Source organism: Protopterus annectens, chromosome 7.part0, assembly GCF_019279795.1.
Source record: "Protopterus annectens isolate FY-2018-M chromosome 7.part0, PAN1.0, whole genome shotgun sequence".
Lineage (NCBI taxonomy): Eukaryota > Metazoa > Chordata > Ceratodontiformes > Protopteridae > Protopterus > Protopterus annectens.
The window spans coordinates 1,958,625,251-1,958,640,465 of NC_056739.1; the positions used below are offsets into that span (position 1 = coordinate 1,958,625,251).

A 15,215-nucleotide genomic window follows, 5' to 3' on the forward strand; every position below is an offset into this window, starting at 1 on the left:
GTGTACCTTGGGACTGAAGCCTGGGTGTTCTGCTGGTTCTAGGTTTGGACTGAGAAGGCCTGGAAGAGGCAGGGAAAGACCAATTCTTAGAGGGCCAATGCCTACTAAATCTGGGAGGCTGCACTTGCAGGAAATCTTTAACAGTTTGCATAGATTTTGCTTTTTCCTCTATCTTTTTAAGTACTACTTCTGCTTTGTTGCCAAACAGGCAGTCTTGGTTTAAGAGAGCATCCAGTAATTTAGTTTTAAAATGATCTGGCAAAGATTGCTCCTTAAGCCAAGCATGCCTTCTAAGTACAGACCCAGTGACAGCAGCCCTGCAAGATGCCTCTAATAATCAAAACCACATTGCAAAGTATGTTTTCCAGCTTGTTCAGCAGAATGCATTAAATCCTGTAATTCTTTATGTTCAACACAGTCAGGAATCAACATCATTTTCTGTTTAAGCAATCCAATAATATGCTGCTGATACTTTAACATATGAAACTAGCAGTTTCAGGCCCTAATGGCCAAAGTTGCAAAAGTGTATACCTTCTTACCCCATCTATCCAGCACCCTGGAATCTTTATCAGAGGGGGTAGGATTTTGGGCAGTAGTACCCTTAATGTCCTTGGGTCCCTGTGAAACGGTCTCAGGATCCGCAGTAGGATTTTTAAAAAGGAACTTGTGAGAGTCAGATACCCTGTAATACCTATCATGTTTTCTGGGAGCAGGAGGTGAAGTGTCAGGTGCCAGGCTAGATTCTGAGAAGGCATCATCTACAATGTCCAGTACAGGAGAGATAGCTAAAGGCCTGTGTTGAGGCAGAAGTAAGAATTCCCTAAGCCTCTTTTTGGAGTCAGAGTAATCCTGGCTTTCCCAAGTGGAAATGCTCCCTAAGAGTATGCAAGGTTTCACCAAAAGAGAAATCCTCTGGAGGGGAAGCAGAGGGAATGGAGTCCTCTGCATCAGAATCCTCATAGGTAGATAAGGGCAAATCCTGGCCATCAGAGAAAACAGAAATTTCAGAATCCTGATCAGAAGAATCAGAAGGAAAATCAGTCCTAGGTCTCTTAGAGGGGGAAGGGTGGCTTCTCCTGATTAGAGTAATAAGGTCTTCAGCCATTCTTATTTGATTTTTTTAGGCATAGGGGCCTGACCATACGGTCTGGGCATCGGTTTTCTAGGCATGGATCGAGTTTTGGGCCTTGAAGAAGAAGATGGCGTTGGTTTAATATGCAAGTCAGTAGGCCTGACTACACCCTCAGAAGCCAGTGCCTGCACAGTGGCTCCGGACCCATCCAAGGTAGAGATATCCGCAGGTTCCACAGTCGAAGAAGCATCTCGCGGCATACCAGACTCCGAATGGGTCTCAGTAGAGGCCAGTGAATCTGAAGTAGCTGGTATCAGGGGGTGCGAAAGAGGCTGAATATCAGCGAACTAGCGACTAGCTTAGGAGAAGCGTTGTCAGCAGCTCTGGACCTATGCGGTCTGTCTTTATCTTTGCGTTTTTTCAGAAAGTCGGTAGTCGGGTGGCTTACCAAAGCCATTTCTGGATAACTGAACAAAGTATCAAAATATTTGGAAGTGTAAATGAACCGACGATGAATAGTACGAGGTTTGAATAAGGCACAAAACCGACAGCAAGGTACGTCATGGTCTGGGCCTAAGCATGGAATGTAGTACGAATTAAAATCTTTATGAGGTATTTGTTTCCACATGAAATACAATTATTAACTTTTAATGACATCAGTTTAGAGCAAGAAAACTGATCCCCAACGGGATACTAAGCTTAGTTGAAGACTTCGGATCTGAAACTCGAAAACAGAAATTTCAGAAGTCGGCCGACCAGCACTTGCGAACTGCTTCTGCTTTGGGCACCGAACGGCAAGAAAGACTGATGTAATGGCATCAGCTGCATGCTTTATACCCCTGACTAACTGTCATCATGGAAGATGAGACAGCAACCGACGTAGGACCCAAGACTTTGATAATCAGGCCGACTGAGGGTTACTGCAAGTAGATAACCCAAATGTGATGACTGCAACATTGAAACACAAAGAACATAGGAAGCAGGGTCTGAAGGGAGAACATCTTGAAGGATCCAACTTCTAAAAAGGTGTAGAGATAAGACAGCTCTAGAATGTGCCTCCATTTTCCCTTGCTCTTGGGAACCAGGAATAGTCTTGAGCAGAAATCTTTTCTCTGGGCCTGTGAAGGAAATTGTTCTATAGTCCACTGGAAGAGGCATTCCTGAGCCAAGGAGGGACAAGATGGGATTTGCAGGAGTAAAAATCCCCCAGGAGAAATGAGTTCTTTCTATACCATTTAGTTGTAGTTGTATATGGTAGACCAGACCCATTTGCTTGAAGTGATGCATTCCCCGTCTGGGAGGGATAGACTGAGGGTTTGAGAAAGAAGGATGTGCAGATCACAGTGGGAGGGAGTACAAGATAAGTCAGTGGTGGGTTTTCCTGGAAGAGAGACTTTCCAAGGCTCTGAGTCTTTCTGAGGCTTAACTTGAAGTTGCTTCTTTGTACGTTTCTTATCCTTTTCAAGGGGCTTTTGTTCTCTACATTAAATGTGGCTAAGATGTGATAATTTAATACAGATGTTTATTGAAAAAAAAAAAAAAAACTCTGCGGAGGCTTCCTCAAGGGATGCAGCCATTGATTCTGCCATCCGTAGGTTTGCTTGCCTTCATGAAAAAATCATTCCTTTGGTATCTAGAGACTAATGTGAAAAAAGTGCGTTTTAAGTCCTGCATGTTTTAAATAGTTCAGCTGCAGAAAGCCCCAAAAGGAAGTCCCTAAGAAGAGAGGAGTCCAAAAAAACTTGGCCTTCACATCATCAGGGAGGGAGTGAATGTAAAGACAAGCAAAACTGTGGATGGCGGCAACAGTGGCCATAGCCCAGAAGGAAGCCTCTGCAGAATCACAGATGCATTTAATAGAGAGCCTGTGGCTACTTGGGTGGCATTACTAAGCAAATACATTGCCTGGGATCTGCAACCAGATTTTTGTACAGAAATTCCATGTCCTCAGGCACCTTGTAGAATTTGTATGGTTTCTTAGGTGCAGGTGGCTAAGAGTCTGAGTTAGAAGATGTGGAAGCAAAAGCATCCAAAGAGAATTCCAGGACAGGGGGGGAAAAATGAAGGCCTAGGGGCCCCTTACAGAAAAGGTAATACGAGTTACTGGAAGTATGTCCTAGACCTGGTCTGGTGCCCCTCTCAAAATGTTGCATTATCTAGGAGATTGCTTCCAAAAGGAAATCTCTTCTAGTGAGGAATCTGATTGGAAAGTATTTTCACCATCTGAGGCAGTCAAAGAATGCATTTGTGAGGGATACCCCAGTGAATCTTCATCTAAACTGGACTCCACTACAGTTTCTGAAGAGGATTCTTACTGCCTTTCCTGGGAAGGAGGAGCAGGTGAAGGGGAAGACGAAGGAAGGAATGCAGAAAGGCTTCTAAGGTAAGATGGCTTTACATAAGCCTTTAGAAAAATTCAGTCATTCACTCTCAAAGAACGTAAACAAAGAATAGACATGTTTTTTCTTTTTTGTTGTTCTTTTTCATGGTAGTGCAAAACCTTACTGCACCTCAACCAGTGAACCAGATACTACTTCTCTGACTACAGTCAGAGATGTGCCCTCTGGTCCCTCTGAAATAATCAGACTGGGTTCCCCCTTCTCTCCAGTATTAGTTGGAGCTTTAGTCTCATCAAATGTGAGTACGAGATGCCATACTGGACTCGAGCAAGGTCACGATAGTGTGCGTCACCGAAGGGCACAGACATGCAATGGATTCATCTTGTATCCCACCAGGTATGTCTGAGTCAGACTGGACAACTGAAGTATCTAGCTTCATTTTAGGTCTGATCAGGATGTCCGAGGCAAAGAATTCTGCTATTCTGGTGAGCACAAAGCTTGGAAGTTGGGGCTCCAAATAAGTATTCAGGGAAGCTAACCTGATTCTAAGGGTTTTAGGGGCAAACTATTGACAAAATTTACAGCTGCAATAATCGCTCTCCGCCCCTAAGCAAAACAAAAATCAGAGAGGGGTGGTCTTTATAAGGAACACACTTCCCTCTGAACTGACATGAGCAAACCTTTACGAAAGAAAAAGAAAAAAAAAAAAAAGGTGGTTCCCATTTATCTGACCAAGCCTTGACATTGGCAGTAGCATAAAGATGTAACATTCGAACACATGCTAGTGAAGCTTCTGCATTCAGACTGGTGGCAAGACAGTCTGAGGAACCTACACTCATACATTCGCTTATGTACCCCCTATGCCTGGAGACTGAAGTCATACATCAGACATACTGAACGTCAAGAAGGTTTTTGGCTTTGGTATCTCAGATGGACATCAATTCACCCTCAACAGGATAACTCGATGGACATCAATTCACCCTCAACAGGATAACTCGGAAGTACTGGAATACTGTAACAGTGATCCAAGGAAGGACATCTGCTGAGCGATGTACCTTCACAGAGGTACAAGCTTAAACTGAAAGGAACAGCTCAGATACTGGAGAACCAATGGCAAATCTATGTGCTGCAGGTGCTAATTCTTCCCTTTGGCATTACAGGGAGAATCTTTTCTGTTTATCTAGGGATGATTTCCTTGTACTAGGCCTTCTAGTTTCCAATCTCCTCACTAAAAAGGTGTCAAAGGGTAACCAAATATCTTTTAAGCTTCCAGCCTAAGCAAGAATAGTCTGGGGTACTTTAAAGCCCTCTTGTACAACATCATTAGATTCAGATGCTGAGGTAACAGAGGTTTCTCCCTTGCCATCAAAATCAGGTGGGAGAACCGGTGCTAACTGGGTCGGAATGCGGGCAATTAGGATCATTTATTGGCCTGTTCTTATTCACTTTGAGAAGCAGGGGTATGAGAAAAAAAAACAAAGCAACCGACCCATGCAATCTAGGGAGAGGGCACCCAATACCAAATTACATTTTGTTGGAGATTTAAAGCAGAATTTGTCAGTTGCCTGTCACCCAGAGAAACAAAGAGATCTATCACTGATAAAACCAATGGGTTTATGAGGTCTGACATGCTTTATCCATCATTTCAGTTCACGCCATACAGAGCTCCAGAGAAACTAAAGTGTTGGTTCCTGGTATTCTTTAGGTACCAATGAAGTTGGCAGTGGTGTCGCCTCACAGCAAGAGGTTCTCCAGTTAGACTCACAGCTGGGGTGCCTTCTGTGCGGAGTTTGCATGTTCTCCCTGCGTTCGCATGGGTTTCCTCCAGGTACTCTGGTTTCCTCCCACAATCCAAAAGACATGCGTCTGGAGCATTTCTCCCCAGGCCTCTGCTGAAAATAGGCTCTGTTCTAGTCGGACTTTCCCAGTCAACAAATGATAGATAAATAAACGTTTCCTCATATGCAGCTTGGCTAAAGGAACCATTAACATGGTCGATGCCATGAGCAGCAGAATGTTAAAGGACTCCCTGAGATGTTACCACAGGCTTCCCAAGCAATTTCTGAAAGAAGGCAAAATGGGACTCCGTTTCCTGTGACAGGTGGACCACTACTGAGTTTATCTACTCTAAGGCAACACCCAGAAATATTACCATACTATGTGGCCATAAGTTCAACTTCTGTATATTTAAAGAGAGAAACAGTCAATTCACCCAATCCAGGGCTTACTTCCAGTGCCCTCTGCATATCCTCCGGTGACTATGTCTGACTCGGGCAGTTATGCAGATAGTGGTACATGCAGATGGCCCCCAATTCTGCAGAAATGGTACTTGTGGAGATGCAGGGAGTAGTTGGTCCCTACAATCTGCTGTCTGTGCCCCCCCTTCCCTCCCCATCCTTCCTGTTGAAAATTACCCCATCCCATCTCCTTGACATGTTTTACCAAGCCTCTGTACAGTGTAAACATTCTCTTCTCTGCTACACTTCTCAAATCCTGAGCATCACAAATCATACATAGCATTAGCCTCAGAGGGTCAGAAAGGGGAGCACTTCCTTATTTTTCACAATAAAAGTTGTTTCTATATTATACTGTATATAAAATCAGTGGTAATGAATCTTTGCTCAGGCTTAGTTTATGAAGATACAAGCAGCATTCTGTATGCTGTTACGAATGCCCTCTCACACTAGATTTGGACTGGGCCACCAGCAGTAATCAGATACATAAACGTTCTATATGCTGCTACTGCTAGCGGCCTAGTACAGTATAATCATAACTCCTAGATCCTTTTCCTATTTTGCTACCACTACTTCGATACAAGTCATACGAGGATTGTAGCAGCATAAGATGCATTTGTCTGCAATGAACTTCACCTGCTATCTTTGCTCTCATTTCTTCAGTTTTTTCTAAATGCTTTGCCAGACTCTCCCTCGACCCCGTACTCCTCTGCCTATCTTTGCACCATCAACAAAGATGGTCATTCTACTTCTCCATTCTTTTAGATACTTCTGGGTAAAGCACACTGACGTGTACTCCACTAGTCACTTTAATTCTTGGCATTGCTTCTCTCATAACCCTCTATGCCCTAGTGTTAAACCATGTAGATAAACGATCCCACAGTCTTGGTTTTACCCCCAAACCCCTCCAGCTTTCTCATCAGTCCTCTGTGTAGAGCAGTCAAATGTCTTTATAAAGGCTTGGGAGAATAAATCTACTGGCACTCCTCTACTCCCCTAACAAGTTCACCTGCAAGAGATAAAATGGGGCTACATTTTTATCATTTTCTTCTTAAAGGCTGTATAGTGAATGCAGGAGGAAATGTCACAGTCCTCTCCCAAACCAAAAAAAGCCAGTGTGAATAGAATATGGACAGAATTCATCTTCCATACACACAATTAAATGAATGCTTTCATCAGGACATCATGGATCTCAGAAAGGTATGCCAATTCCAATTCATAGCATTAATAAAAACAGACCATCAAAATCCCAACTGGATACTTACTGTCTGCTAATTTGAAAATTAAATGGAACAAATTGGGCGACTAGTGAATTACATATTTTTTACAGTAGAAACAACTGAAGATGTGAATCATCTCCTCCTTTAGAGTGAAAAATAGTCCGACAATAGTTGGGGTAAAGCTACACTGTAAGCTATGTCTGAAGAAATCTCTAGAGGCTGTCTGAAATCTGAATGATTTCATATCCAGTAAAAACAAGGAGTAATAAAATATGACCTCAGTTGGGATCCCATGGCAAACATTATGTGAACTCCACATACATGGTAAACACAAGTCAGGACATGAATGGCTCCTCATCAACATGCAGAGTGCCACCATGTCCAAAAAAAAAAAAAAAAGGATAATGACCAACTATCCAGAAGCATGAATCTCAAACATCGCTTTTTCCCTTTAAACTTTTCGGCAGAGGGGCCCCTTCATACCCATAAACTTAGCATTCCAAGGCAAGGTTGCCATACCTTGGGAAAAAATTTCAAGAAATGGCCATCTCATTCTTAGTACATGTAAGTCTGCTTTTTCAGCAAGTCTGTCTCAGTGTTTCAGGACTCGCTCTAGTGGACCTCAATATTTCAAATGGTTGCTCAAAAAATCTTCAAAAAAAGAACAGCAATCTGGATTTGACCAGGAGCAGTGAGGCAACCATGCTGACATCAGTGTAACGTGATTATGTACAAACTCAAAAAATCTTCAAAAAAAAGAACAGCAATCTGGATTTGACCAGGAGCAGTGAGGCAACCATGCTGACATCAGTGTAACGTGATTATGTACAAAAACACTGTCAACCAAAGCTGGCATTCACAAGAGAGGACAGCAACCAAAAAATATCCATATTCATTAATGCCAACAATGCAACACACATCCTGACAAATTATACCCAAAGCTGTTACATAACTCTAAACATGCAATGCTAAATACAGTGACATAACACGGAGGGAATCGCCATCTGCTATGAAAATATATCTTGCCCCTTTGAAGAATCTGTACGCAGATAAAATCCATTCAAGGAAGCCCAAGAGGGTGATGCAAATGAATGATCTAATGTATGCTTATCACACTGCATTAAGCAAAAAGTAGTGCCACACCAAGTGCTTCAGTAAGACTTACCTATAACTCTCTCTACTAGCTGGTATTGTTTGTGTATGTCTGCTACCACCTCCTGTTGGACATGGTAATACTCAACATCTTCTGGGCTGCATTGGGAAAGCCTAAAAATGAACATTACTGATCAGTAACTTGCAGAAATGTTTCTACGTAGCACTTCTTCCATACTCTCTTAAATGCGTTAGCTGACCAACTTACCAAGTAGCTGAAATAAAGTAAGATTAAAATAGTAAAATCTAGACAATGAGCTGCAAGAAAAACAGCAAACAATCTTCCATCATTTACACTACCATCACTCAAAAGAAACCTGGATGACTGGATGGCTAACCACACATTTACCCCAGGAATGACTGGTCCGAGCCCTCCTGTAGGAAGGGAGTACAGCACAAGACTGGGCATTGGCGAGATGTAAATGACTGCAAGACTCCATTATGTTGAAATTCCTCCACAAATCCATTAAGGAAGTTTACATATGCTGCAAAGACAAGATTAGAAGGCTCTAAACTGTAAATATGGATAGCAGTTTAACAAGCAATAAAGTTTCCTTCACACATAAGCCACTAATTGCTCCTTACTGTAAGAAACTGAGTGCAGTGGAAGACAGCAGATGTATAATCAGACATGCATTAAACCATAACGCTAACCGCCCATTCTATCAATCAACCAGGTGGCACAGGTTTTATACTAGAGTATAGGCAGAAGATACAGGCTTGACTAGCATGCCTGATGCTAATGGTCAGCAGATGGCAGAACTCAGTAGCTTGCTCCCATTTATCTCATCCTGGGAGGGGTAATGGATGGAGCCCGCAGCACTGCTCCTGTGTGGGACTAGCATCACTCTATATTTACCGGTACATGCTCTTAAGAAGCTGGCAGTCCCTTAGACTGAAACAGCACAAGGATGAGCAGAAGTCTGCATGGGGTACATCACATTGGAGGAGATGACCAGGTCTAAAAGTTAAAAGTGAGACCTTGTTCCTGAATCTGAAAGCTGAAACAGTGCTCATGTTCTGACACTGCACTTCAGTAGGGATAAGACAGTGCCACTGCAAGACACGAAGAATAAGGGAGACCACTACCAAGCCAGGGAAAAGATGATCTCAATTAAAATTGTGTCACTCCATCACTACACATTTTTGTATCAGAAACTCAAACACAGTACAGCTGTGTGAGGCTACTCAACATAACATCAAAGGTTCAAACAGAAGGATCATTGCTGATAGACATCAAGATAAACAGGAAACAGCTTCAAGTGGACACCCGTTTTAAAAGCAAAACTCAAAAACTGGAAGCAATAACCTGCATCATATTCTTTTAAATAGAAAAATGTTGGCAACAAAAGATCAATCTCCTGCTGACTCTGTGCTGCAGAGATGGAGGCAAGATGGTGACACAAAAATCCTTCATATGAGCAGTGGCTCCAAGGTCACAGAAAAGCCAGGTAGGGAGGGGTAAACAATCAGTGTCACATTGCCCTCTTCAAGGAAGAGTGTAGGTTCTTGGGACAGCTAGCCACCCTCTAGTAGAGTACGGAAAATGACACCTTAGTTACACATGCTGTTTAGTTAAAGCAAATTGAAAGGTCTATAATAAAATGTCAAGGTCAAAACCACTAAAGCAGTATGTGAGGTGAATTAAGTGCAGCTAGATGCTCCACCCCCTGCCAGGGACAGTTCATTATGTACACTCTAGCTGTGTGGTACTGAAGGAAAAGAGCAGAGTACAAAGTACTACTTAGGACTGAGTGGCTCAGGCACTGCAAGAAAGGGCTGCAGAGAGAAAGTAGTGATGGGAGTAGTGTCAAGTAACCTCTACCTTGAATGAACAGGAAAAACATGCATCTCAGGACCACAATGTACCATTAATACCCCATGGTGGAGACAGTACAGTTGTGTCTACTTGCCACAAATGTAGATGTTAAGAGCATCTTCATTGTTGCAGTAAAAACATTTTGTGATGTCCTGTTTCCGAAGTCCTCAACTGACCTGAATACCAGAAATTTCTCCCTTTCTATTGCCAGGAAACATTCTCTCCACCATCAGGGTATAACAGTCTCACTTGTCTGGCATCTTTTCTTCATGTGTTTTTTTTAAGCAACTTTAACATTTTTATAAAATACAGCAGTAAAATTAACCAACTATTGTAAGGGTAAAAAAATCTAAAGACAGCGAAAACACATAAGAACAAGAAACCAAACAAGAAAAACTATACACAATATACTCAACAATAATTAGTGGCAAGCAGGTGGAATATTAAAACACTTAGCAAGTTTATTACCTCAGATCCTGCCCTGGCAGCTGAATGTTTCCTGGTCCCAGAGGAATTGTTTGTATTTCTCTGTACCTCCTATCCTGCTCTACAGGACCTGCCTAGTCTGTAAAAGACCCCTTTCATTCAATTCCAGCCATCCCATGCCTGGCCAAAGATTACTGCTGACAAGTGACTTGATTTTTTCTTCCCTGCTCCAACGGATTAAGAAACTCTGTACCTCCTATCCTGCTCTATAGGACCTGCCTAGTCTGTAAAAGACCCCTTTCATCCAATTCCAGCCATCCCACGCCTGGCCAAAGATTACTGCTGCCCAGTGGCTTGATTTTTTCTTCCCTGCTCCAAAGGATTAAGAAAGTATGCTATACCCAAGTCCTACTTCTTAAGTGTATCTGTTTAACTTACACTTTTATCTAGTTAAAGTTATAAACGGCTTCTGCGCAAGTTATTCCTGTAGTAAGTATAGATAGTTATTAAGCCTCTGTACTAGGACTCTAGCAGCCATACTCCTCTTTATCAGTGATCCTACTGCCATATCTCCATACCCTTGGACCCATTATCTGTTTAACCCCTACCTGCTACTTGTATCACAAGTTTCCCTGTTGTATTCTACTCTCTGCCCACTAGGTGGCGCTCTAAGCGTGCTTAAGGCTAATAATCTTTCCCCCACTTTCCATATTTTTTTCTTATCTGGATCTTCTCTCAGGTTTTTCCCCTTGCCTAGCTGTGTATCTTTGTGCATTGTTCTGCTGCTCCTACCCCTTTCTTATCACACCCTCTAGCTCCACTAGACCTCTCCTATTTTTCCTCCCACTCCACTAGTTCCGTTTGCCTTCAACCTGCTGTACCAAACTCTTCTTACCTCTGGCCACCTTCTCTGTACCTGAAACTTGCTACTCTCTGATTGTCTCTCTGCAGCATCTTCATCTACCTGCTCTAGCCCGATCCGTTCGCCCTGCGGGCTCACTCCGCTCCCCTACCCCCAAATCCTACCCACCCCCAGCCTATACCTGCATAACCACAACCCCTGCACCTCAACTACCTATCATAACCTACTTCCAGTTAACACCCCCTATTTCCTACAAGGATAATTCCCAATCAATACTTAACCTTATACCCCCCCCATACCTAACCTTACTATTACCTCAAGTACTTCCCAACTAAACTTAACTTCCTTTTACATTTGTAACCTTTATAACACTCAAACTACACTCTTTTGCCTCAATCCACTCTACCTCCTACAACTATCTCACCCATCTTGTCACTTCAAATTTTCTAGTTGTACCAGCTACACTTAACTTACTCTTATATTTGTAATTCTATAACAACTCATATTAAACTTCATCTCTAAGCTCACCACCTCTTGCAACTCTCTTTCCCTCCTTCTGTTATCTCTATTATCACCTGCTACTAAACTCCTTTACTACTATACTATACTAGATACATTCTTTCACCTCTCACCACCCTTACCCATTCACCCCAATGGCCTCTAAACATAACTCTACTTACACATACCTCCTACTCCTACCCACTATTCTAGCTTCCCTTACTCTAGCATTCTCATTAACCTTCTTTGAACATTATTCTCTACTAAAGCAGCACCACCACTACCAACAAACCCAAATATTCTCACATATAAATTCCCTCAAACACATTAACATAACCTCTACTTCTAGCTATACCCTTCCAAAGTACCACAGATCTACCCATATCACTTACCTCTATGATAAGAAACCCCCATACAACTACTTCAAATTCATAAAACTAATACAAAAACCTCTACAACATCCCCTCTTAGATGGTGATATCCACCCTAACCTTGGTCCCTATACAACACTTCCCAGTGACCCACTTAACCAAAAACCCCACACCACCTCCACCCCAACAAGGCCATCTAACTCCCTTCTGATAGCTCACCTCAACATCCGAAGCATCAACAATAAAATATCCCATCTTCATGCACTTATAGATGTACACAAATGTGATATCCTCTGTATTACTGAAACTTGGCTTAGACCTTCAACCAAAGATCAGGAGATTACCCTCCCAGGATATAACATCCTGAGAAATGACCGTATTGCCAAAAAAGGTGTGTGGGGGGGGGGGGGGGGTAGCCATATTTTATAAATCAGAACTTCAACTATCAATCTTCAATGTGCCACTTCCCACAAACTCCACTGCAGAAACCCTCTCAGCCAAACTTCAAATCAATAACTATAAATCCATCTATATAATCTGTTCCTACCTTCCCCCAGGTAACAATATCAGTATTCTAGAAAATATACTTAGTACCCTATCTATACACCTACCCCAGGAAACCATTGTGTTAGGCAACTTTAATATAGACTGGTCTACTTGTAGGTCCCCAAATCCCATTAACCACATGGTTTCTCACAAATGATAACCACCCCTACTAGAATCCACAAACAAAGTGGTAAGGAAACCTTACTAGACTGGATTCTCATAAACAGTCATCCTACTACTTATAAACCAGGAACCCTTTCTGACGACATCAGTGACCATGCTCTTACCTATATAATTAAACAAAAACTTCAGAAGCCCAATCCTACTATTTTTAAAACCTCCCGCTCAAAAAAAAAAAACTTTCACCCTGAGAACTTCCAAAGAGAAGTGAAGGCTTGTGACTGGTCACCACTGCTTCATCTTCAACTTGATGAAGCAGTCACCTACTTTAATACTAAATTCCTTCAAATACTAGACTTCCATGCCCCCCCATCACTCATCCAGAATAAAGACCAAAACTGTCCCTTGGCTCACAAAACAAACAAGGCAAAAAATCCTCCTAAGAAATAAAATCTGGCCAAGCGGAGAGCCTCTAAAAGCTCTTCTGACCACCTTTATTTTAAACAATTGAGAAATGCTACCAAAAAGACATTCTACTAGACAAAAGAAACTTTTACCTTCACCTCCAACAAACCCACAAACAAAACCCACAAAAGTTCTGGTCAGCTATGAACAAATTACTTCCATCCAGGGCACACCAAGTCTCCCACCCCATCAGGAATCACCCATAATAACCCTAAACTGATAGCAGATTCCTTTAACAACTACTTTACTGAAGCCATACAAACTCTAGCTAATTCTCCAACACATACCAGCTCCCTCCCACTTAATACCACAACAAATTAAATTCCTTCTTTTCGCATACAACCTGTACCTACATCCCTCATTTGTAACCTCCTTCAAAAATTCAAGCCATGCACCCCCTCTGCTGACTGTATACCAGCTGAATACCTGCAAATTGCAGCTAAAGTCATTGCCTACCCTATTTCTATCCTTATTAATAGAACTATTTCAGAAAGTAAAATCCCCCTTATATGGAAGGTATCTCGCATCATTCCTCTACACAAAGATGGGATATCAAGTGACATTTCCAACTTTAGACTTACTGCCCTACTCTCCCCTACAGCTAAAATAATGGAAAAATGTATCCACCAACAACTACTTGGCCATCTTCTACACAACAATTTACTTGCCAACTGCCAACATGGTTGCAGACCATTCCATAGTACCTCAACTGCCCTGCTATCCTTTTCTGACTGTATAAATAAAAATCGTAACACTCTTTCCTCCGCTTTATCGACCTTTCAAAAGCCTTCGATATGGTCAACCATAATCTGCTTTTAGAAGTATTAGAAGCCCATTCACTGGACACACAGGCATTACTCTGGTTTAAATCCTATTTAGACAACCGTCATCAAGCAGTCCTTTGGGACAATATGCTGTCAACTCCCCTCCCCGTAAACCTTGGAGTACCTCAAGGTTCCATCCTAGACCCTCTTCTCTCTTCAATGTTTATTAATGACCTAAATACTAAAATTCCTCAAGCTACCTGCATTCAGTATGCCGACGATTCTACTTTAATCTGCTCTGCTAGGTCCCCAACCACACTCCAGACCCTCACCAGTCTGTATTTCATACTGTTGAAAATTGGTTCATGCAACACTGCTTCCTCCTGAACGCCAAAAAAACAAAATTATTACTCTTTACTCCTACTATAAAATCACCACAATTTCACTTTACTATAACCTCTAACAATGGAACCACCATATCCCCTGATACTACAACCCGTCTCCTGGGCATAACAACTGACAACAACCTTAGCTATGATGATCACATCAACACTACCATAAAATCTGTCAACAAAAATCTAGGTTCCCTGTACAGAATCAAACCCTTCCTTACACCTATAGCCAGAACCACTATAGCCCAAACTCATCTGATCTCTACCCTGCTTTATGCTTCTGCCATTTATACTAACCTTTCTAAAAGCAACCTTAACAAACTTGTCACTAGGTATAACATAGCCAGATTTGCTACCGGCAACACTTTTAGAACACACCACTGTCTCAACCTCAAACAATTGGGATGGTTAGAACTGCAGCACCAACTACTCTATCATCAACTTACTATAACCCAAAATATACTTTTCCACGCTAATAATACCCCAATCCCCACTAATCTGAATACCCCTTACAAAAACCTTGCTACTCTTCGCTCATCCGATAAGCTTCTAGTTTCCACTACTAAATCTAAAAACAAAGCTGGAGACTCACTTTTCACTAATACAGTTGGTAAGGCCTGGAACCAGCTTCCAAGTGAACTTTCTACTCTCTCTTCCACACATCTTTTTAAAAAACATCTCAAAGAGCATTTTAAAACTCACTGGCTCTGCCCCTGCACAAACCCTGACTGATCTTTCCACCTTTACACATTCCTGCTTTCCCTTTTATTTCACTTCTCCAGTGTACTATATTGCTAATTATTCTAAGGCCTTTTTTGATGTACTATATTTTCCTACCTGAAAAAAAATAAAATAAATAATTACACTTTTTCATTTATTCTGTATTTGTTCTTGATCATTCTCTTTCGCAAATATCCCAAATACTGTTATTAAAT

General features: G+C 41.9%; 1 protein-coding gene across 3 annotated transcripts in view; it reads right to left on the reverse strand.

The window, feature by feature from the left end:
* The window catches only part of CHD2 (chromodomain helicase DNA binding protein 2), a 3,702,317-nt gene that overhangs the window by 2,972,502 nt on the left and 714,600 nt on the right, over positions 1 to 15,215 (reverse strand). For all 3 annotated transcript variants that reach the window (XM_044078379.1, XM_044078380.1, XM_044078378.1), the window contains one exon: positions 8,031 to 8,131. In XM_044078379.1, coding sequence (XP_043934314.1) covers positions 8,031 to 8,131 — 101 coding nt within the window. The remainder of the gene's footprint in view (positions 1 to 8,030; positions 8,132 to 15,215) is intronic.